Source organism: Clinocottus analis, unplaced genomic scaffold (assembly GCF_023055335.1).
Source record: "Clinocottus analis isolate CAN_PGR_092001 unplaced genomic scaffold, fCliAna1.0.p SCAF_28, whole genome shotgun sequence".
Classification (NCBI taxonomy): domain Eukaryota; kingdom Metazoa; phylum Chordata; class Actinopteri; order Perciformes; family Cottidae; genus Clinocottus; species Clinocottus analis.
In genome coordinates, this window is record NW_027176020.1 from 873,096 (window position 1) to 896,334 (window position 23,239).

The window sequence follows — 23,239 nt, forward strand, 5'->3', positions numbered from 1 at the left end:
TCAGTTAAAGTGATCTCTACATGTAGAACGTGTCCAGCTCTGCTCTCACACCAGACTCCATTCACTAAAACACTGATTTAAGCTCTCAGACAACAACAATAACAACAACAATAACAACAATAACAACAGGCGAGTTAGGCTCCGCCCCCTGAAATCACCTGTGGGAGCTTCAGTAATAAAACACACGAGCTCTTAAATCTGTTGAGGACTTCAACCCCGAAGAGACGAATGAAAAACACTCCATCTGTTTGAGGAAGAGGAGGAGGAAGAAGAGGAGGATCTCCTCTGCAGCTGCACAAACACGCATCTAGAGGTGTGTGTGTGTGTGTGTGTGTGTGTGTGTGTGTGTGAGCCTCAACCTGACCTTCTGCACTTCAACATCCCAGCAGCACAGATAACACACATTGTATTGTATTTTATATATATATATATATATATATATATATATATATATATATATATATATATATATATATATATATATATACACATATATATATACATGTGTGTGTGTGTGTGTGTGTGTGGATCTCACAGGAAGTGGAGCGTCAGGCTGTGACACAGAGACGCATCACTTCCTTCCTGGTTTTGTTGTTTTCATCTGAATCACAGACGCAAAGAAACGCGATGTAAATGAATTTTAAAAATATATATATATATTTTTTTATAAATGTTATATATAATTTTTTCCATATATTTTCTATATATTATTTCAGTTATTTTGTATTATTATTATTATTGATAATAATTTAAATAATTTATGCATGTTTTTATGAGGATATCTTTGTATATTTTGACCGTATCTTTATGTTGATTTCCTATTTTTTTTTAAATAAAGTGAGAGATTTATTTAATAAAAGCGAGCGATGAACATGTGACATGAATACTTCTGAACTCTGCCGTCACGGCGCCGGCGGGCTGCGGTGTCGGCGCCGTGTTAAACTGAAACTGGATCTCAAGCCGCCGGGTCGGCATCCCGGCTGCCTCGCCCCCCAAACACGCCGAGTCACCGAACGCCTCCAGGCGGCTTCGTGCTCCAGAGAGGCTCCAGTCCCAGAGAGGTTGTTCCCATGGGGTCAAGTTTCAGGGACACGCCCACCCACACAGGAAGCAGAGGCTTCTATACAACCAGAGGAGTCGCCCCCTGGTGGTCAGGAGAGAGAATGCAGCTTTAACACAGGAAGCAGAGGCTTCTATACAACCAGAGGAGTCGCCCCCTGGTGGTCAGGAGAGAGAATGCAGCTTCAACACATGAAGCATAGACTTCTATACAACCAGAGGAGTCGCCCCCTGGTGGTCAGGAGAGAGAATGCAGCTTCAACACATGAAGCAGAGGCTTCTATACAACCCGTATAGCTTCACATTAAAGAGCCAGAGGTTCGTCCTCGCTGCAGGAATCTGCGGTCAGACTTGGCTCTGAGTTCTGCTCAGTCGGCGTTTAAATCCCAGCCAAAGAATCCATTAAAAGCACAGTGTGTGTGTGTGTGTGTGTGTGTGTGTGTGTGTTGTGTCACCAGGCTTCAGCTCGTCAACATCGCGCCGTGCGGCCGTGTGATGAGAGGTAACGTGTGAACTGTTCTACAACTTTCTCTTTTCGGGGAAAGCGGCGATGCGGAGCTGAAGAAGTTGGAGAAAGTAATGAGGACATTCCTCTCCAGGCCCGCCGGCCCCTCCCTCTCCCTCCCTCCCTCCCCCTCCCTCCCTCCCTCCCTCTCTCTCTCCCTCCCCCTCTTTGCAGAGCCCTCCCCCTCCTCTTTCTCCCCTCTGCCTGGTTGATCCTGATGTTCTGGGGAGGGGCCGTGTTCCTGGATCCTCTGAGCGCCGCTCATACGTGAAGGAGTGTTATCTATATAAGGTAAAGGAAGCAGCCTCAGCTCATGGGGGGGGGGGGGTGAGGGATGGGGGGGGGGTGCAGATCCACTGATGCATGGAGGGTCCTGCAGGGAGACGAGTCCCATGCACAGACACACAAACACACAGCGACTGGTCTGCATGGAGGCGTGTTGTCGTGTTGTGGTCACGCTGAAGCGATTGTATCCCCAAGGAAAACACTCCTCTGGTTGTATAGAAGTCTCTCTGCTCCTCTGAGCGTCGGTGATGAAGTGGTGAGGGTTCATGTCTTCACCTGTAGACTCTAAAGTGTTGAAGCTGGTTTTCTCTCCACGCTTCTCACGTTTCAAAGACTCGTCCAACTTCCCAGAAAGTTCCTCTGAAGTGGACTCGCTCTGCCTGAGACCATGACGCCCCCCCCCCCTTAACCCCCCCCTCTTAAACCCCCTCCTTAACCCCCCCCCCCCCCCCTTATGTAACCGAAGGTAAAACACACGAGGAGTTCAAACACCGGCTTGGTTATTTAAATACATATATTTATATTTTTATATTTGCTTGAAAAAAAACAAAGTGAGCAGCTCATTCTGAGTCCTGCGATGCTATTGGCCGGCAGAGCGTGGCCTGTCAGCCAATGGCGTCGCTCTGCATTGTTACTGTGTGTGTGTGTGTGTTCGGTCAGCCTCGTCCCTCTGCTGTGTGTGTGTGTGTGTGTGTGTGTGTGTGTGTGTGTGTGTGTGTGTGTGTGTGTGTGTGTGTGTGTGTGTGTGTGTGTGTGACCTCCATACCGAAGCCGACCGAGCGAGATGATTTCATTGTCTTCTCCAATCATTTCATCATTTCACGACATAATCACTTAAATAAACATCTCCTCCCTCACGAGGTGAACACATGAACACATGAACATGAAGACATGAACATAGTGAACACATGAAGACATGAACATAGTGAACACATGAAGACATGAACACATGAACCAGTTAACCACGAAAAGAAAAGTTTGTTATTCTCGTTCTCATTCTGAAAGTAAACATTGGTGTGTGTGCAAAGTTGTGACGATGACACAAACACCCGCACACACACACACACACACACACACACACACACCTCCCTGACTCCGGGTCCAGATTATCGCGGATCCTAAACCAGAGATTCCTTCTCTCCTCCTCCCTCATGAAATCCCCCTGCAACGTGTGTGTGTGTGTGTGTGTGTGTGTGTGTGTGTGTGTGTGTGTGTGTGTGTGTGTGTGTGTGTGTGTCCTGTAAAGTAGAAGTCAATCTGGGTGTAGTTACACTCCACCTTCGTCCTTAATGTTTGTTATAAACTGACCTTCAGCTCGTCTGCTGACGTACAGAAGACAAAAGGAGTCTGGGGTTTGAACCCATGGGGACGGGTCGGGTTACAGCTGTGCTCCACGCCCCGCAGGTCCAACAGAACCTCTGAGGCTGCTGATGAAGATGAGCTGGGATGAAGAGTTTCATTTAAAAGGTTTCGCTCTGTGAGGCCTGAAAGCCAGCGAGGGAAACAAAGAGACGCAGATACGCAACTGTGTTGTGTGTCAGAGGAGCCCAGTGTGTTTACTCAGCATGTTGTTGGCTCACAGCAAATATTAGATGTGAAGTTGAGTTCCTCTGTCTTACGTCTGGGCTTTTATTGTGAAGGGGTGACGTCCAGGGCTATTATGACAAAAACACCAGCTCAGAAATATATATTCATAATGAGAATTATGTCACGTAGAGATGATGTACACGTCTCTGGTGTCGACCTGTCAATCACCTGGTAGCCCCGCCCCTAAAGCGTCCCCTTATTATGGTCTGTTTGACTCTAACAGACCATAATGTACTAAATGAACATCGTGCTGTATAGAGGAAGACTAGAAACTAGAGATTGAGACATAAACTCATGTTTACAATGTTTACTGAGGGAATACATCAAGAGAGAAGTAGAGTCACTTATATAGACTTCTATACAACCAGAGGAGTCGCCCCCTGGTGGTCAGGAGAGAGAATGCAGCTTTAACACATGAAGCATAGACTTCTATACAACCAGAGGAGTCGCCCCCTGGTGGTCAGGAGAGAGAATGCAGCTTTAACACATGAAGCACAGACTTCTATACAACCAGAGGAGTCGCCCCTCCTCCGTTGTCTCTTCTAAAGGACTCGTCTCTGCTCACTGGACTGCTTGACGAGGTTCTGGCGTCTCTAAAAGCGTTGTTGGCTCGACTCGCTGCTCTCCAGACCACACAAGATGAAGGAGGAAGAGGAGGAAGAGGAAGAGGAGGAGGAAGAGGCTTGTAACATATTGGCAGAACAGTTTTTCTCATGTGTTCGAGCCCTCAGGAGGCCGGTTAGCGGGCGTCGCTCCGTTCGGCTCTCTGAGTTTCACCAAGTGGAACCGGTGAAGGTTCTGAGCTCGATGGCGGAACCGAGCCGCGGGTCATGTGACCAGAGCCGTGTGATGAGACGAGCCGGCGGTCACGCACAGCAGAGCAACGTCTTCTACACGAGGAGGAAGATCTTCACCCCGAACACACACTCTGCTGCTCGGGGGTTCGATCCCCTCCTCCTGAAACTCTCTGAGCACCGGGACAGAGAACCCAAGACTTTGGGTCACTTTGCCTCGTTGGGGGCGCGACTCCTCTGGTTGTATAGAAGTCTATGCTTCGTGTGTTAAAGCTGCATTCTCTCTCCTGACCACCAGGGGGCGACTCCTCTGGTTGTATAGAAGTCTATGCTTCATGTGTTAAAGCTGCATTCTCTCTCCTGACCACCAGGGGCGACTCCTCTGGTTGTATAGAAGTCTGTGCTTCATGTGTTAAAGCTGCATTCTCTCTCCTGACCACCAGGGGGCGACTCCTCTGGTTGTATAGAAGTCTTACAGTAGGTAACAAGGTCATTTTTTAGCTGCTCAGCTCAGTTAAAATGTGTTAAAATTAATTATGTTTCATCACTTTATGAGAATTCACAACTTTTTACAGTTTTCTAATTATAAAATATTCATTAATTATTTAGAGATGACTCATGAGAGCATGTTGGCTTGTATGTGGAATAAAACATGTGATTAGGTGGCGTGGGCCGGCGACCCACAATGCACCAGATGTCACTCTCACTGTTTTTTAGGGGCGGGGCTTGTGATTGAATATTAATTAAGGAGACAGATGCTTTGTCTCTGCGGGGATACGGGTCACCGGCAGCGACACCGACTTCACAGACGTGTCGCCTCACGGGAGAGATTACAGATTACAGATTACAGATTACAGTCTGAGGTCAGCTGATGGTTTCCTTTTGTTGTCAACATGTGAGAAACGTTACGCAGGACGACTCCAACAAATACTGATAACAGTACTGAGACAAATAATAGAGATTTGTTCAATGTAATTTATTAAAATAGTTCTATTAAAATAAATAAAATACAAATATATTTAACATTTTTATATAAAAATAAATGAAAGTGATATTTGTTCTGATAACGACTCATCAGAAAAGACTTCGATGCAGCCGCAACTAAACATCTGGCTTCTGCAAGTTCATCAACAACAACAACAACAGCAGCTAGTGTTGTTGTTGTTGTTGTTGTTGTTGTTGTTGTTGTGGCACTGAACATCAACAGAGACGAGAAACAACACTTTGAGAAAAGGAAGCGGAAATAATAAAGTGCACGTGTGTGTGTGTGTGTGTGTCAGGAACATTTCATTACCCAGCATGCCCCAAATCAGACAATGTTTTGCCATAAAATAAGTAATTTTTCCATTTACTAACCGAATGACTCGTTTTGACTGAAACTTCCCAACATGCTTTGCTGCAGATTCTGATTCTTTACGTCTCAATCTTCCTCACTTCTTCACTTCACTTCTTCACTTCACTTCTTCACTTCCTTGAGGACACGTTTCCCCGGCTGACCTCTGACCTTTGCTGTGACATCATGAAAGAGAAGCTTCTTTGTGTCAACGCGCTGAACGAGCAACCGTCACCAGCAACCCGCCGAACGCTGACGTGTTGCTCCACAAGAACGAGATGAAAGCAACTAAACGACATGTCACAGCAACTTTATGTCAAGATACGTCAACTTTACTTCTAGATACGTCAACTTTGTCAACATCACGTCAACTTTAGGTCGCAGCAAGTTGACGTCCGGTTGCTGCACTGCCTGAAGTCAAACTTTTCTGGTGTTAACTTTTGTGATCAACACATTGTTGGAGACGGCAATATTTCACTCAGAGTTATTCTGTGAAGATCATCAGGAGAATAAAAGATGTTCAGTTGCTTCAATAAAAGAACGCGTTGGAAACTATTATTTATATCTTTGAACTCAACAAGCAAGAGTTAAACCGAGATCAAAGTTGAGGACTTCATGCATAAGAACAGCCAGTAAAGTAAAGCTGGCGTTCAGCAACACGTTGCCGGTGTCCAGCAACATGTTGCCTGGAGGAACCGAACAGACTTGAGGAGAGAAGGAAGGCTTCTGGCTGCTTCTGTGACCACAGAGAGTTTCCACAGTGTGTTCATCCACGGTGGGATTCGAACCCCTGACCTTTAGGGCCGAGCAACAAAGGAGCCGCGCCCCCGAGCGCGTTGGCTTCACAGACGGGCGAGCGAGGAAGCAGCGAGGAAGCAGCTGCCGCCGCCACGCACAAGAAGCTCCGACTGTCTGCTGAGACGCCGCCGGAGCTTCCTGTCTGGAGGAAGAGGAGGAGATGAAGACGCTCCGTCTAAAGATCCATTCATCTATTCATCCATTCATCTAGTCATCCATACGCTCTACTCATCCTCCATAACTCCTCTTTCATTCTAGAGGACATTTATTTCTCTACTTCAGGGTTCAGACACATCCTGACCAGAACTTTCCCAGAACTTTACACCAAACGTTCATGACTTTCAACTAAATGTTCATGACTTTAAACTAAATGTTCATGACTTTAAACTAAACGTTCATGACTTTAAACTAAACGTTCATGACTTTAAACTAAACGTTCATGACTTTAAACTAAACGTTCATGACTTTAAACTAAATGTTCATGACTTTAAACTAAACGTTCATGATCAAACATTGTGTGAAATGTGTGTGTAAACAGTAAAAAGTGATAAAATGTAGTATTTAAACTAACAATGAGGATTCAAAGCATCCAGTAAACCTTAAATGACTCAAATGAATGAGAGACAATAGTTTATTAAAAGAATAAACATTGATATAGATGCCTGTATGTATGCTGCTGATGTTTTGAGCCTCTTTCTTTTAAAAGCAGATTCATTATTTAAACTAAATGAACACATGAACACATGAATATAACACATTCACACAACTTTTACACCACTTTGATATCTGATCTGCGTGTGACGCAACCCGACACGTCAGAAGGTTGAAGGTTTTCACGCTAACTTGAGACGTCGTGACGAAATTTGACCCGAGCGTGAATCTCTGCTCGTTGACTGTTATTATGAATATCTCCAGTCACACACACACACACACACACACACACACACACACACACACACACTCTCAGAACTCGTTGTTTCAGGCTCAGCAGGATGAAGTAAATCACCCTGGTTCCTTCATGTTGGATCACTTCCCACAGGTTCAGGTTTCTCAGGTGTTCAGAAGGTCATGAAAACAAGACGTCTGTGGGACGAGAACACGGCAACGCTCTGAGAGCAACGCTGCTGATCAGAGAGGGATTCAACCTCACGTTCACCCTCCAGACAGGAAGCGGGTTTTCTAAAGAAAAGACTTTTGGAAAAGGCAAGAATGTGCCACGAAAACAACAACAACATATAAATGAAAAGATGGAAGAAAAGTTAAGTTGTCCCAGGACGTCAGCGCCACGGCAACTTTACCTCACGGCAACTTTACACCACAGCAACTTTACACCACAGCAACTTTAGGGCACAGCAACTTTAGGGCACAGCAACAGTGCATCACGGTGAAACACGTGAGGTAAAGTGATGCCAGAGTGTTTCAGTAGATTTTAAGAGCTTTCATCACAGCTCATCTGGAGACCATGAAGGCTCCTGGGTGCTCTCCGAGCGCTCCAGGTCTCCAGGTCCCTAGGTCTCAGGTCTCCAGGTCTCAAGGTGTCAAGGTCTCCAGGTCTCTAGTCTCAGGTCTCAGGTGTCTAGGTCTCTAGTTCTCCAGGTCTCCAGGTCTGGGGTCGGGCCCTCCAGACCTTTCCCTGCAGACTCTCCTCAGCGCTCCGTTCCCGTCGGGCCGGTTGAGCAGAGATCAACCTGGCGGATCTCCAACATCAACGACAACGAAGAGAAACGGCGACCAGGAAGTGAACGTGAGCTCCGGAGGAGAAGAACCAACAACACGCTGTGGATGAGTCACCTTTGATTCAAGGCTCTGCCTCTTAAGCCGACTTGACAAAAGGACAAAAGCCTCCATGAAGAGACACAACAACAGGACGTTGAAGGACAATCAGAACCAGAGAAGCTTCCAGAGCGACGGCACCAGATAACTTCTGTCAAAACAACACACTAGTGCGTAAAACAAAGAAACACAGAGCAGGTTTCACACAGTGAAGGTGTTCCTCTCATTCAGCCTCTTCCTCGCTGGAACGACCAACAGAGACCGAGGAGACTCGTTTCTTTTGTTTCTTCCCAAACTGATCCGTAGAAAAGTTTCTTTTACTTTTTGTCCAGTTTGAGTGAAGTTCAGGTTTCTAAGCAGCCGGGTGAAAATAGCCGTTCTGTCTCTGAGCAGCGAACAGAACCGTTTCTCTTCTCGTGTGACTCTGTAAAATAGTTATTTCTCTGGGACCGAACCGGGTTTGTTGACTGTTGGAACAAAGAAAAGATGAACAAAGATGTTTCAGACGCGTTTGTTGACGTCCACTTTGATCGATCCGCTAAAATGACTGTTTTCTGGCTGGAGTCTGGTGGTGTCACCTCCATACTTCATCAATCACTATCCAAAACCCCTGTCGATCGTATTGATTATACGATCACTTCATTGAGCGTCACATGACATCATCGCGTCCAACCTGGTGTCACGTTTCCATCCCTGCAGGGGGGGGGTGGGGGGGTCAGTGACGGGGTTAAAGTTCAAATCCTTGATGTGGATGAAACAGCGGTTGTGAAGCAGAGATCAGGGTGGTGTGCCCTCCCCCCCCCGTGTCCCTGTGTCCTTAAACCAAGAGATCAGACACCCGTAATCTCCATTGTCCCGTCCTCGGGAGACCGCAGGGCCCTCACCGTGGCCCACTTTACCAGGCGGGGGCCATCTGCAGAGCCACAGATGGGACGCTCGCAAACGTCTCGCGGGTTCCCAGCATGCAACGCGGAGGGTTCACAACCCGGACGTGAGCTCAGGGGTTTTTTAAAAACGGAGACGAGGAATCCAAACGCAGATGAGCGAGAGCGAGAAAGAAAAGCTGAGAAACTGTTGCTGCTTCAGATAAGCCGTCGTAATCCGCCTCGGTATGCGGTTTATTATGTTTTCCAGGTCCAGAGCAACACGGCAGCTCCACTCTGTATCCACACCTTCATCACAGCCTCTGCGTCTGCAAGCTGCATGTGCTTTTCATTTCAGCGTGTTATTCTGATCCGTCAGAATAAAGCGGTCTTTGATCCTCCTCGAAAGGTGCTTTCAAAATAAAACACACCGCTCTAAAAAAATAAAAATCACAAAACTAACACAACATCTTCTTCTTCTTCGGGTCAACTGAAAAACAAGCCGACGCCTTTATGGCCTGAATGAATGAAGACATCATCGAGGTGATAAATGAGGCGCGAGCTGGTGCCACGAGCCGTTTAGTTTGAGAGCGAACAAACAAGAGGGGCAATAAAAAACCTAAATGAGACTTTGAGGACGCGCGTCGTGAAGGAATTCAAATCAATGGCCGACGTGCTGCCGGGGTAACTGAGCAAACACCGGCTGAATGGAGACACTTCCTCCTGAGTCACAGGAACCCCGTGACCCTGATCTCCACGCGCTCACTGGCTCCGCCCCCTGGTGGCGGGGGCGGCGGGGCGACCTTGACCCCGCCGCGGAGGTCAGAGGACGGCTGCGATGGGCGAGTGCGAGCTTTGTGTTCCCTCAATGGAGGAGGTAATGACTCGCACACAGAAACTTCCCAGCAGCCGGCCAGCTGGCACGAAGCTCGCCGGCACAAAAGAGATCTGAGCGGCCGCCGCCGGCGGGTCCGATTCGGCGCGGCGGCCATTCAAAGCCCTGCTTTGCATTTTATTTGCACAAGTGGCCTTTTATGTGCTTCTGTTTCTAGCAGGATCGTCTGACTCGCCTCCACTTTGCGGAGCGACCGGGGAGCCGGATCTGCTCCTGCCGACGCTCCAGGAGGGAACCACCCGAAGTCCACCATCCGATTTTATCGCGATACTGCGATACGTTGAGTATCGTGATATATTAAATATTGCAATTTATTCAATTCTTTCCACTGCAAAGGAAAGGAAAACTTTGTCAACATATTGTATCTGAGAAGATAAAGTCTTCAGTCTGTTCATCTCGCTTCAACAATTTATATTGCAGCAAAAAACTAAACATTTGACCAACTTCCGCCAAAACACAGCACCATCTAGTGGACCGAAAAGGCAATTGATTTAATTATTCAAAGGACCAAAACGTTTTCATTGATATCATAAAAGATCGATACTTGGCTTGCGTGTATTGATGCAATATCGGCACGCACAGTATCACGATACAGCACAGTATCGCGATACAGCACAGTATCGCGATACAGCACAGTATCGCGATACAGCACAGTATCGCGATACAGCACAGTATTGCGATACACAGTATCGTGATACGATCGATTTTTTTCCCACCACATTTGTTAGCCGACGCCCCCAAAAAAACAACCTTGAGCGTTGACAATCCCAATCGAACGGCTCCTTAACGCACTGGGACGCTGCTGGTGGAGACGCACTGGGCGAGCTGGTCGGGTTGGGTCTCGTCCAGCTGGACGTCAGATTCGGAGCTTCAATAAGTGTAGAAATCAGACTCAAACTTTACTATGTTACGCTGGAGGGGAGAGGGCTGTATGGCCAACAGATGGGTCTGATCAGCTGGTACCGACCCCCCCCCCCCCCCCCCCCCCACACACACACACACCTCCTCCCTCCACCCCCCCCCCCCCCCCACCATGTGGGAAGCAGCCCGAGGGAAGGACGACTGACCGTCCATTAGCTCAGTTCAACAGGCCTCGCCTTTCCCATAAATGACTCGACAGGGAAAAAAAGAAAGAAAATCTATTTCCAGGAACTATTTCTCTGGAAAAACCACAGCTCTGAAACTGTTTATCTTGTTGGAACTCGTATCAAAGTGTGACGGACGCACGAGCCGACGCAGACGCGCTCACGGAGAGACCAGACGCCGCCACAAGGTCGCGTTTCAAGCGAAAACAAAAAGGGAAAGCTCCGCCGGCCGACGCGACCTTTTGGCTTTCGCCGTTACGCAACGAACGCGTGAGGGTTCTTCACACGGGTTCCTGTCTGGACTCATATTTGTGGTTCTTTTCAGACGCGCCTGGACTCTTTTCTTTTGAATAATTGTTACGTTTCCAGCCGTTCTCTGCTGCAGAGTGTACCAGTTTGTCCTCCGTAGCAGAGATTCATGGAACACAGAGACTGAGAATGAAGCATGAACTCTCCCAGTGAGGCTCTGTTACTGGTTGCCAGCACAGACTGGGCAACTCATCACTACGATGGCGGACAGCAAACTGGGTTTGTCCTAATTATTATCTCCTAGTTCAGCTCCCAGTGCTCCCTCCCAGTCAGCTGGACTCACTCGGTGCCTCGTCGGTAAACAAGCTCGTTCAGGTTGAAGCGACGTCTGTTTAGAAACTCTGAGCCTCCTTTGAGGGAAAGCAGCGATGCGGCGACTCCACGATGCGGCGACTCCACGATGCGGCGACTCCACGATGCGTGACGTCAGAGCTCAGGTGTCTGAACGCCTTTATTCTGAAATCACAATGACCTTTACTCTGAAATCACAAGACACAAACTGGTATAACCAGAATTGTGGGGTTATATGTGAAGGAGTTTACTCCTCTGGTTGTATAGAAGTCTATGCTTCATGTGTTAAAGCTGCATTCTCTCTCCTGACCACCAGGGGGCGACTCCTCTGGTTGTATAAAAGTCTATATAAGTGACTCTACTTCTCTCTTGATGTATTCCCTCAGTAAACATGAGTTTATGTCTCAATCTCACTCTTCCTCAGTCCAAATATGGTCACTTCCTGTTCATCGGTTGCAGAGAAAACAAGATGGCGACGGCCAACACACTGAACTGGAGGCTTCAAAAAGGTCCTAAAACCAACGAGTGTTGTCAAATACGTCCACTTCTTTTATTTATTTATTTATTTATATATATATATATATATATATATATATATATATATATATATATATATATATATATATATATATATATATATATATATATATATATAGAAAAAGCAGCACACACAATGGAGAGCAGGTCATCCACTCTTTACTGTCGCAGGATGGTCTTCTCCCAGTGGGATCGCTCTGAGAGCGACTGGCTGGTTCCCAAAATAAGAAACTGGGATGCAGAGAGAGAGAGAGAGAGAGAGAGAGAGAGAGAGAGAGAGAGAGAGAGAGAGAGAGAGAGAGAGAGAGAGAGAGAGTTCAAAGGCAGAAGAGAAAAACAAAGTACAACCAAAATGCCTGAGGGAGCGAAGCAGGCACAGAAATTACTGGCAGGAATAAAAGATGGATCCGGATGGCGAGGAAATATCCTAGAAGAGGAAGAGGAGGAGGAAGAGGAGGGAAAACAACGGAGGGTGAACTTGAAGTGAGCTTCACAGCAAAATCGGAGTTGGACCCGTTGAGGAAAAGAAACCCTGCGTTCGGGGTCCTCAGACCTCTTGAACGTTTCCTTCCTGCCTCTGAGACGCTTCATCTAGTTTCCAGTCTTTATGCTAAGCTAAGCTAACGCATTTAGAGACAGACTGGAGGGCGTCGTCGTTCCTCTGATCTCGCTCTCGAAAGCTTCCCCGCGAGCTTTTTTACCTAAAATGGAAAAAAGTCGCAGCTTTAAACATCCGGAGCAGAGCCGCCGTCAGCAGCCTGAAGCCCCGCCCACCTGAGCACGACCACAGGTGTTTTCTGTTGTTGCGTGTGTGTGTGTGTGTGTGTGTGTGTGTGTGTGTGTGTGTGTGTGTGTGTGTGAGAGAGACGGTGGATGATTGATGAAACTCTTTCAACTTTAAAGAAGGCTCAACCGGGCGGATCCAGCGGCTGGAGGTGAGGGGAGTTCACATTCCAGTGCGATCCCAGTCTAAACACCTGCACGGCAAAGACTACAAACCCACAGCTCCTTCCTGTTTAAAGCCCCCTCACACACACACACACACACACACACACACACACACACACACACCACTAAACCTCAGGTTGATCTCAACGTCAACATGAAACTTTCTTATTGGCAGGCGAGCGAGAGCTTTACCTTCAGAGTTCATACACAATCTGACCAGAAGATGTCAGATGATATTTTGATCCTCTTCCTTTTAAAAGCAGATTCATTGTTGAAACTAAATGAACACATGAATATAACACATTTACAAGACTCTTACACAACTTTAGGGATTTTATTTGTATTTTCAAGGACTTTTCCAGGCATGGGAATAACCTTTTAAACCTCCTCCAGGTTCCCGTGAGCGTGCGAGCGCTGCTATTGGCAGACGAGCGAGGGGGATTAACTTAATATCAGGTTCTTTGCATCGGCGTCTCGATCCTTTATCTCTCACTTCCTAGCAACCTCTCTGACTTTCTGAGAGCAAGAAAAAGAAAATATGACTTCCTAAGAACAAGAAAACAAAGATCTTCTCCTCCAGCAGAGATCCCCAGATGCGTCTTAACGTTTCCTTTCAAACTAATTCCATTGCGTAATATTTAAGTCTGTCTTTGTGCGGCGGGGGAGGGGCGGCAGAGATCATATCGTTTAAAAGACAGGAGTCTGAGTCGGGGGAGTGAACCCAGGCAGGTGGCCTGAGACGCTCCTGCCGGACAAAAGAAAAGCGTCGCCGGCCTCCATGTTTCCTGCAGGTTGCCACGGGAGAGGAATGCGGCGCCGCGGCTGTAAACAGAACGCTAGCTCGACCGCTATTTATTTAAATAACCTTCTAGTCTCGGCTGCAGGATTCAGAATAACTAACAGACATCTGAGCAGATGTTGTGCAGATGAAGAGGTCACAGGACCTTTATTCTGAAACCACTATGACCTTTATTCTGAAACCACAAGCAATGAACTTTTACAACCAGAATCGTGGGGTTGCATGTGAAGAGGGCGACTCCTCTGGTTGTATAGAAGTCTATGCTTCATGTGTTGAAGCTGCATTCTCTCTCCTGACCACCAGGGGGTGACTCCTCTGGTTGTATAGAAGTCTACGCTTCATGAGTTAAAGCTGCATTCTCTCTCCTGACCACCAGGGGGCGACTCCTCTGGTTGTATAGAAGTCTATGCTTCATGTGTTAAAGCTGCATTCTCTCTCCTGACCACCAGGGGGCGACTCCTCTGGTTGTATAGAAGTCTATGCTTCATGTGTTAAAGCTGCATTCTCTCTCCTCACCACCAGGGGGCGACTCCTCTGGTTGTATAGAAGTCTATGCTTCATGTGTTAAAGCTGCATTCTCTCTCCTGACCACCAGGGGGCGACTCCTCTGGTTGTATAGAAGACTATATAAGTGACTCTACTTCTCTCTTGATGTATTCCCTCAGTAAACATTGTAAACATGAGTTTATGTCTCAATCTCTAGTTTCTAGTCTTCTTCTATACAGCATGATGTTCATTTAGTACTTTATGGTCATTTAGAGTCAAAGGGCGGGGCTACAAGGTGATTGACAGGTCGACATTAGAGACGTATGAGCTGATAAGTTAAAGAGTAGCTGTGACTTTCCTCCTGTGTGTTCCTGCAGCTCCATGAGGAAGTGATGGACTAACTCTGGTCATGGGTTCACGGCTCGCTGACGACCTCCGCTCCACTTTGAGGGTTTAATCTTCATCGCTGACCCGCGGCCGCTCTGATTGGCCGGTCAGGTCTGTAGAAGCCACTGATGAGCAGGACAGGGTTTGCTCTTTTGTGTTTTTAGGGAGGGGGGGTGGGGGGGGGCAGCAGGCTTTGAGGTCACGGGGTCAACGAGTCCATAAAGAGTAATGACTCCTGGGAATGTTATTCAATGAAACACCTCGGGGGCGGAGCCTATCGTGGCCCCGGAACAAACAATCCAGACCCACAACAACAAGCCAGGAGCTTAACTTCCCCTGAGGAACCTGGAGGAACCTGAAGTTCTCTAAGAACCCAGAGGACCTGCAGAGGTTCTTGAGGTTCTCCTCGAGGTGCCACAGGAATGTAAAACTGTGATCACACACACACACACACTCTAACTCCAGTTCCTCCTCACCTTCTCCCCATAACCACACCAGCCACCCAGGACAGTTTAAGGGTGTGTGTGTGTGTGTGTGTGTGTGTGTGTGTGTGTGTGAAGATAACTAAGTGAAAGTAAACAACAGCGTGTTGATGATGAAGTCCTGATGATGTAAAGTAACCAGCAGGTTGTTTCCTCTGGAGATGGATGACATCATATTTACTTCATTACGTTTTCCATCAGTGTCACAAAAAAGTATCCAGACTTCGATTAGAGCTAATTGATGGATTATTAATCCTTCTGGGGAATCTGAGTCGGTGCTTCCTGGTTCTGACCAATCACGATGTCTGATGTGTGATGATGTCATCGAGACAAAAGACTTGTTATCACATTGAATCTTCGCCGGCTTCCATCATCATCATCATCATCATCACCACCATCATCGTCTTCTGCTGAAGCGACTTCCTGAGCGGCCCCGGGGCGATCCCCCACAGAGGCTGTCTGGGACGTCCCACGCTGTCTAGGGGGCGTGGCCACGAGGGGGCGTGGCCACGTGCAGGCCTTTGAAAAGGCGCTCTGTAATTATCCGGGTATACGATGTCAGCGGCGCGTTGTCTGGACCTGCAGAGCTCTGCTCACGGTGCTGATGATGGAGGAGACGGAGAGCGGCTCTTTGAGGGCTTTGTTCTCCAGAGAACAGGGGGTTCCCTCCACATCGGTTCCTCTGTTCCCTCCACATCGGTTCCTCTGTTCCCTCCACATCGGTTCCTCTGTTCCCTCCACATCGGTTCCTCTGTTCCCTCCACATCGTTCCCTCCACCTCTCTCAGATGGGCGGAGCCTCCAGCTGCGTCCTCATTGGTCAGTTTGATGTATTGGTGATAGAACCTCTTCACGGCTGCGTGAGCCTCAGTCATGATCGACCTCCACCGCCTCACTTAGTGCTCAGCGGGCGAGCGGGTCGATGACATCGCCGCGGGGCGAGAACACGCGGCGTCCCGCTCTCCTTAAAGGTTGCGTAACACTGAGGACTCGAGCGTGAAGCCGATGTGACGGTTAAGAACCACGAGAGGAACGACACAGATATCACACACACACACAGACACACACACACACACACACACACAGTTCATCTTAGAGATGAAGACGGTGCCTCTGGAGGTTTGTGTTCACTGCAAACAACAACAACAACAACACTGTAAAGGCTCTGTGAGACGCTGCACACAGTCTGCAGCACTGATGCATGATGGGTAAAACCAGAGGAACCAAGAACCAAAACTCCAAACTCTCCAACACATTAGAACGAGAACGCTGCTGCTCTGATGTCTGGAGAAGGATCTAATATATATATATATATATATATATATATATATATATATATATATATATATATATATATATATATATATATATATATATATATATATATATATATATATATATATATATATGAGATGTTTGACTGCAGCTGTTCTCTTATCTCTGTGTGCGGTTCTGGTTCTTCTAGTGAGCTGAGAGACTTTCCTCTGTTTGGATTGAGAGTCTGGAGCCTGCTGAAGGAATGTGGTACACACACACGCACACACACACACACACACACACGCACACACACACACACACACACACACCGGTGTAACCTAAGAGCAGAGCTCTAACGTGGGACACTACGCAGCTCTGATGTTCGTCACACACAGACAGTGAAGGGGTGTGCAAACGTGTGTGTGTGTGTGTGTGTGTGTGTGTGTGTGTGTGTAAGAGACAACTCCTTCCTGTCTTCATCTCTTCAGGATCATTGATGACATTCTCTGTTTTCTGACTTTAGTGCTAAAGAAAGACAATATTGTTGTTTCCCAAGTTCTGCAGACGGTCGCGTGCAGACTGTGTGTGTGTGTGTGTGTGTGTGTGTGTGTGTGTGTGTGTGTGTGTGTGTGTGTGTGTGTGTGTGTGCGTGTGTGTGTGTAAATAACCACAGAGATGAAAATAAAGGGATTACATTGAGAATTCTTTACGGTTTAGCCGGATTTATGAATCAGACAGGCTGCAATTGTAAAAAAAAAAATATTTGATTTGCTCTAGTTACTGCAGTATGTGTGTGTGTGTATATATATATATATATATATATATATATATATATATATATATATATATATATATATATATATATATATATATATATATATATGTGTGTATATGCGGCTGCTGCCGTGCAGCTGGTGCTGTTGGCTGAGACTTAGCGGCTCTGTGATCATCCAGTGAGACGTGATATCAGGATATAACATGAGTAGAAGCCCCGCCCCCTTTTACTGGAAGCTGCAGTGAAGACAGAACCACGATGACCGGGTCAGAACCAGACCTCAGACCAGGACCAGCAGCGTCTAGGAGCTAAACCAGGATCAAGAGGGGTCAGGCCCTGCTGTCTGAGGAAGACCTAACCCAGACCTCCAGACCAGGAGGGGGGACTCGCTGAACCCAATGTGACAAAGTGGATCCACCGGGGCTTTGGGGGTAGGGGGGTGAAGAGGCCTGTAGGTCCACTAAGTGCTTCTTGAAGAGTTTAAACAGAAATGACCCCCCCCCCCCCCCCCAACCCTGAGTGACTGGGGGTGGAGACCAGAAGAGAACTAGACTTCATGAAGAACTAGACCTCATGAAGAACTCTAGACCTCATGAAGAACTAGACCTCATGAAGAACTCATGAAGAACTAGACCTCATGAAGAACTCTAGACCTCATGAAGAACTAGACCTCATGAAGAACTCATGAAGAACTAGACTTCATGAAGAACTCTAGACCTCATGAAGAACTCTAGACCTCATGAAGAACTAGACCTCATGAAGAACTAGACCTCATGAAGAACTAGACCTCATGAAGAACTAGACCTCATGAAGAACTAGACCTCATGAAGAACTCTAAAAACTCAAAAAGTATAAAACCTCAAAAGTCTGACTTGAGGCTCAAAGTTCAACATGAGAACAACTTGTGTTTCTGTCAATAATCAATAAATCAATAAATCAATGAATCAGAGAAACGTTGGAAAACTGTTTTGTTCTCATGGAGATTATTATCATTATTATTATTATTATTATTATTATTAAGGACTTAGAAGAATGAAAGCAGACCGCTCTCTGTAGACCTGCTCCATGTCACTGTGTTCATGCGGGATGAGTGTCTTCACGTTTCATCTGGATGACGTCATTTAGAGACAGATGGAAACGTGTTTATTGTGTTTCATTTAAATAAAAAAAGCAGCAGTGTGTCACTGGAGCTGCAGTGTGAATGTAGAGTGGAGCAGATGTCTCACAACAACAACAACAACAACAACAACAACAACAACAACAATAATAAAGACTGCAGAGAAGCTTTAAGGAGTAAATGTGGTGATTTAACTTAAAACTGAGTAAACTTCAGTTTATCTTTAGACCCCCCCCCTCCTCCCTCCCACACACACACACACACACACTCTCTCTCTCTCGTGCGCGTGCACGTCGTCAGAAGGAAAGTAGTTGCACTCACGCACTGCCTCCTGCTTGGGGTCCAGGTCCGCGCAGCCCCGCTGCACCCCGGTGATCCGGCCCTGCAGCCCGCGGACCCGCAGCCCGGTGGCCGCCAGCTCGTCCTCCAGCTCCTGGAACACGGAGCACGCGTGCTTGGCCAGGTCCGACAGCTGGCGCAGGGTCCGGGACAGGGCCACGTTGCTCACGGACACCAGGTCCTCCACCGGCGGGGCCTCGTCCGGGTCCGCGGGCCGCCGCCGCCGCCACAGCAGCTGCGGCTCCACGAGCCGCTTGGGGAACGGCATGGTGCGGGTTCGAGACCGCGCGCGCGCGCGGGTAGAATCCAAGAGAAAGGAAGAAAGAAGAAGAAGAAAAAAAAGTGACCCAAAAAAGAGTGGCGCGCGTCTGGCCCCCGTTCCTCGGGCCCTCGGTCCGGGTCCTCGGGGTTCAGCTGCTGCCGGTGACCCCCATCCTCTCCTGGCCGCGGCGCCGGGTCATCTGCTGCCTCTCGGGCGGACTGGGCTCTCCACTGGTCCCAGCACCCAGAGCTGGTTTTTAAAAAAGGGGCTGGGGGCGGCGGTGAAACGCGGAGCGGAGCGCAGCTCGCGCTGGACCGAGATCCCGGAGCCCGGGAAGGAGGAAGTGAGTCACGTGGTGGGAAAACTGGGAAATACAACACTTCAAGGAAGTGAGTTCACTTCAGATCTGCTGCATGTCATGAGGAGACAATGGTGTAAAAGCTGGTTTGAATAAGTGCTTTAAAGGTACAGCGTCGCATTTAAAGGTACAGTCGCATTTAAAGGTACAGTGTAGCATTTAAAGGTACAGTGTGTGGAATTTAAAGGTACAGCGTAGCATTTAAAGGTACAGTGTGTGGAATTTAAAGGTACAGCGTAGCATTTAAAGGTACAGTGTGTGGAATTTAAAGGTACAGTGTAGCATTTAAAGGTACAGTGTAGCATTTAAAGGTACAGTGTGTGGAATTTAAAGATACAGTGTGGCATTTAAAGGTGCAGTGTGCAGCATTTTAATATACAATGTGTAGCATTTAAAGGTACAGTCTTGCATTTAAAGACACAGTGTGTGATATTTAAAGGTGCAGTGTAGCATTTAAAGACACAGTGTGTGATATTTAAAGGTGCAGTGTAGCATTTAAAGGTACAGTCTTGCATTTAAAGACACAGTGTGTGATATTTAAAGGTGCAGTGTAGCATTTAAAGGTACAGTCTTGCATTTAAAGACACAGTGTGTGATATTTAAAGGTGCAGTGTAGCATTTAAAGACACAGTGTGTGATATTTAAAGGTGCAGTGTAGCATTTAAAGGTACAGTCTTGCATTTAAAGACACAGTGTGTGATATTTAAAGGTGCAGTGCGGCATTTAAAGGTGCAGTGTGCAGCATTTTAATATACAATGTATAGCATTTAAAGGTACAGTGTAGTATTTAAAGGTACAGCGGGTGACATTTAAAGGGTCAGTGTAGGGAATTTAAAGGTGTAGTTTGTGCCATTTAAAGGGGTTTCAGCAGCTTCTCTGGTCTCTTTAGTCCGCGGCATTCCTTCCCTACAGACAGCAGCATGCAGGCTCTCTGGCCGAAGCTGCAGGACGACGTGTGTTTGGACAAAGACTTTCAGCATTAAAGGCTTTCACACGACTCCAACGCCCAGCCTTTCCTCTTTCAGTCGTAACGTTTGATGATGAAACCGTGAGGATTCCCCGTGTGTCCGTCGGTGGATCTTTGCTCTCTCTCTCTCAGCCTGAAACCCGACTTCATTCACATTTGCTGAATGAGTGTTTCGACTAAATCCCAGCAGCTGACGGGGCCAGAATGGGCAGAGGTGACGGCCTGAAAGCCCTTCCTGTGGCCTAACTAATGCCGACACCAGAAGTGCAACCTTTGCAAAGCCCCCGGGGGACAAAGGAGGAACGATGGATGCCGTCATCTTTGAGTAATGGAGCCGCCACAAAAAAAGGGACGAACTTGAACGGACAAAAGCTGCTAATCTTTGTTGTGAGAAGAGTCGGCTTTAACTTTGAGCCACCGGGGGAGTTGACAGGAGCGAGTGAGAAGTCGTGAACGTCTACACTGCATTTACAGTGTATTTACAGTGTATTTATACTGTATTTACAGTGTATTTACATTGTATTTATACTGTATTTACAGTGTATTTACATTGTATTTACAGTGTATATACAATGTATTAACAGTGTATATACAGTGTATTAACATTATTTACACTGTATTGACAGCATATTAACAGTGTATTTACAGTGTATTAACAGTGTATTAACAGTGTTTTTACAGTGTATTAACAGTGTATGTACAGCAAACGCCTGCTCGATGCAAAACGTAGGCGACAGACATCGCTGAGCGTCTCCAGCCAAATGAGCAGCGAGCTAATGACCACGTTGCTGACTGTGTGTGAGAGATCGCTGTACGGCAATTATATCAAACAGGCGTATACTTAGAGGCAACACATGGCTGACACATATAGTTTCCTCGTCACGTGCAGCTGTCATCTTGAAGTGCAAGCCAAACACTTTTAAGTGTTATTTATAGCTATCCTGGAGGATAGCGCTCCGTCTGAGATAATGTGCACACACCAGATGAAATGGAAGCCTGCAGGATGGGAGGAGGTGGGAGGAGGTGGGGGGAGGCGGGAGGAGGTGGGAGGAGGTGGGAGGAGGTGCCCTGTCAGAGCGGCGCGTACCGACATGCCGGACCGTGCCAAGCGTCGGTCGTGGCGCTGCAGAGTTGCACCAGCGCCTCGTTGCTGTCTGTCTGGACTCAGTCAGTCCGGCTCAGTTTCTCTACGATGGTTTTCTCAGAAGTTGAAGCAGCATTTTATTCCAGAATACCTTCAACTCTGAAACACCACTCGGCTGTTTCCTTTGGATTTAAAAACACAATTCCTTTTGATCTTTTCTTTTTATATTTATATATCCATGTCTTGCGTTCTCCATCAGTCGTACTTGCTGCTCTGCTTGGCTCAATCGAGTCCTGCGCAGTTCTTCACATCCTGAATATGAGTTATGTGCGGCCATTTCCAGGAAAAATTAGAGGCAAATTATATCAACCGTGCAAACTGTAACTGTATCCAGCCAGGCTAGCAGCGCGTTGAGCTAAATGCTAACATTAGCAATCCAACCAGGCAGAGACCTCTAGAGAAGCCGCTGCAGAAGTCTTGCATTATCTCTCATGTCTAAAGTCAGAGGATCACCAACATCATCAGGGTTCATCGTCTGGAGAACATGAGCGTCTGTTCCAAATGTGGTGCCGATACATCCTGTAGAAGTTGAGATATTTCACCGGAAAAGTGAGTTTGACCTGCTGATGACACTAGGAGAAAAGTCAGGGGATCTCAGAAGTCAAAAGGGTTCATCCTCTGGAGAACAGGAATGTATGTACTACATTTATAATTTTGTAGGTTTTGAGATAATTCACAAGATGAGAGGAACGTTTGACCAGCTGGTGGCGCTATAAAAGGTCAAGGGCTCCCCAAAGTTAGCAGGGTTCCTCCTCTGGAGAAGATGAATGTTTGTACCAAATGTGGTGCCAATACATCTTGTAGATGTTGAGATAATTCACAGTATAAGAGGAACAAATTGACCTGCTGGTGGCGCTATGAAAAGTCAAGGAATCCCCAAAAGTTATGAGGGTTCCTCCTCTGGAGAACAGGAATGATTGTCCCAAGCTTCATGGCAGTAGATGTTGAACTGTTTCCGGCAGCCTGACGCCGGCGTCCCTCCAAACTGAAGACCAGGAAGTTGATCCAACGCCTGGGGAAGTAGAAAATAGCGTCTGGACGAGTATCAAAGTTCTTGATGGCGATCAAAGCGGCTTGTTGGAGTGAGTGTGTGTACGAGTGTGACATGAGTGAGAGAGAAGTAGGCCTATCAGAGTGTGTGAGTGTGAGTGTGTGTGAGTGTGTGTGAGTGTGTGTGTGTGTGTGTGTGAGAGTGTGTGTGTGTGTGTGTGTGTGTGTGTGTGTGTGTGTGTGTGTGTGTGTGTGTGTGTGTGTGTGTGTCTAATTGGGAGCCAAGTGTGTCAGCGGATATTTTTGGCCGTGGCGGCGCAGGACGAGGGTCTGGGAATACGGCCATCGCCGGCGATCCGCTTGACCCTCGGTTTGTTGTGTCTACGAGGGAGAAAACACAGCTGCTAGCAGGGTTCTCGCTCGCCCAGCGATACCAGGAGCTCCGCCTCCTTCTGAGTCTTGAAAGTGTGGAGAATACAGAGTATTTGCAGTATATTTACACTTCAAATACACTGTAAATACGCTGTAAATACACTGTAAAATGTAGTGTTTTTACAGTGTATCCACAGTGTTTTTACAGTGTATCTACAGTATATTTACAGTGTGTTTTACTATCTGTGCTTTTACTTTTTCACTGTAGTATTTGTCCTCTGTTGCTCTCATGAAATGCTTCATATGAGAAATATTTCCCCAAAACGTTTCCCAGGTTTTTTCCGTGCTACATCCTGATGAACAGCTCTCCTGAAAAACCTCCAACAACAGTCACACGCAGTAAAAATAGACAACTTTATTGATCAGTTTTGATTATTGTCTTT

The 23,239-nt window shown here is 47.0% G+C and overlaps 1 protein-coding gene across 1 annotated transcript in view; it reads right to left on the reverse strand.

Moving 5' to 3' along the window:
- Positions 1 to 19,077, reverse strand: part of nhsa (Nance-Horan syndrome a (congenital cataracts and dental anomalies)) — a 37,283-nt gene extending 18,206 nt beyond the window's left edge. Inside the window, exon 1 of the mRNA XM_068593087.1 lies at positions 18,686 to 19,077. Coding sequence (XP_068449188.1) covers positions 18,686 to 18,971 — 286 coding nt within the window. The 5' untranslated portion in view covers positions 18,972 to 19,077. The remainder of the gene's footprint in view (positions 1 to 18,685) is intronic.
- Positions 19,078 to 23,239: the final 4,162 nt, after the last annotated feature.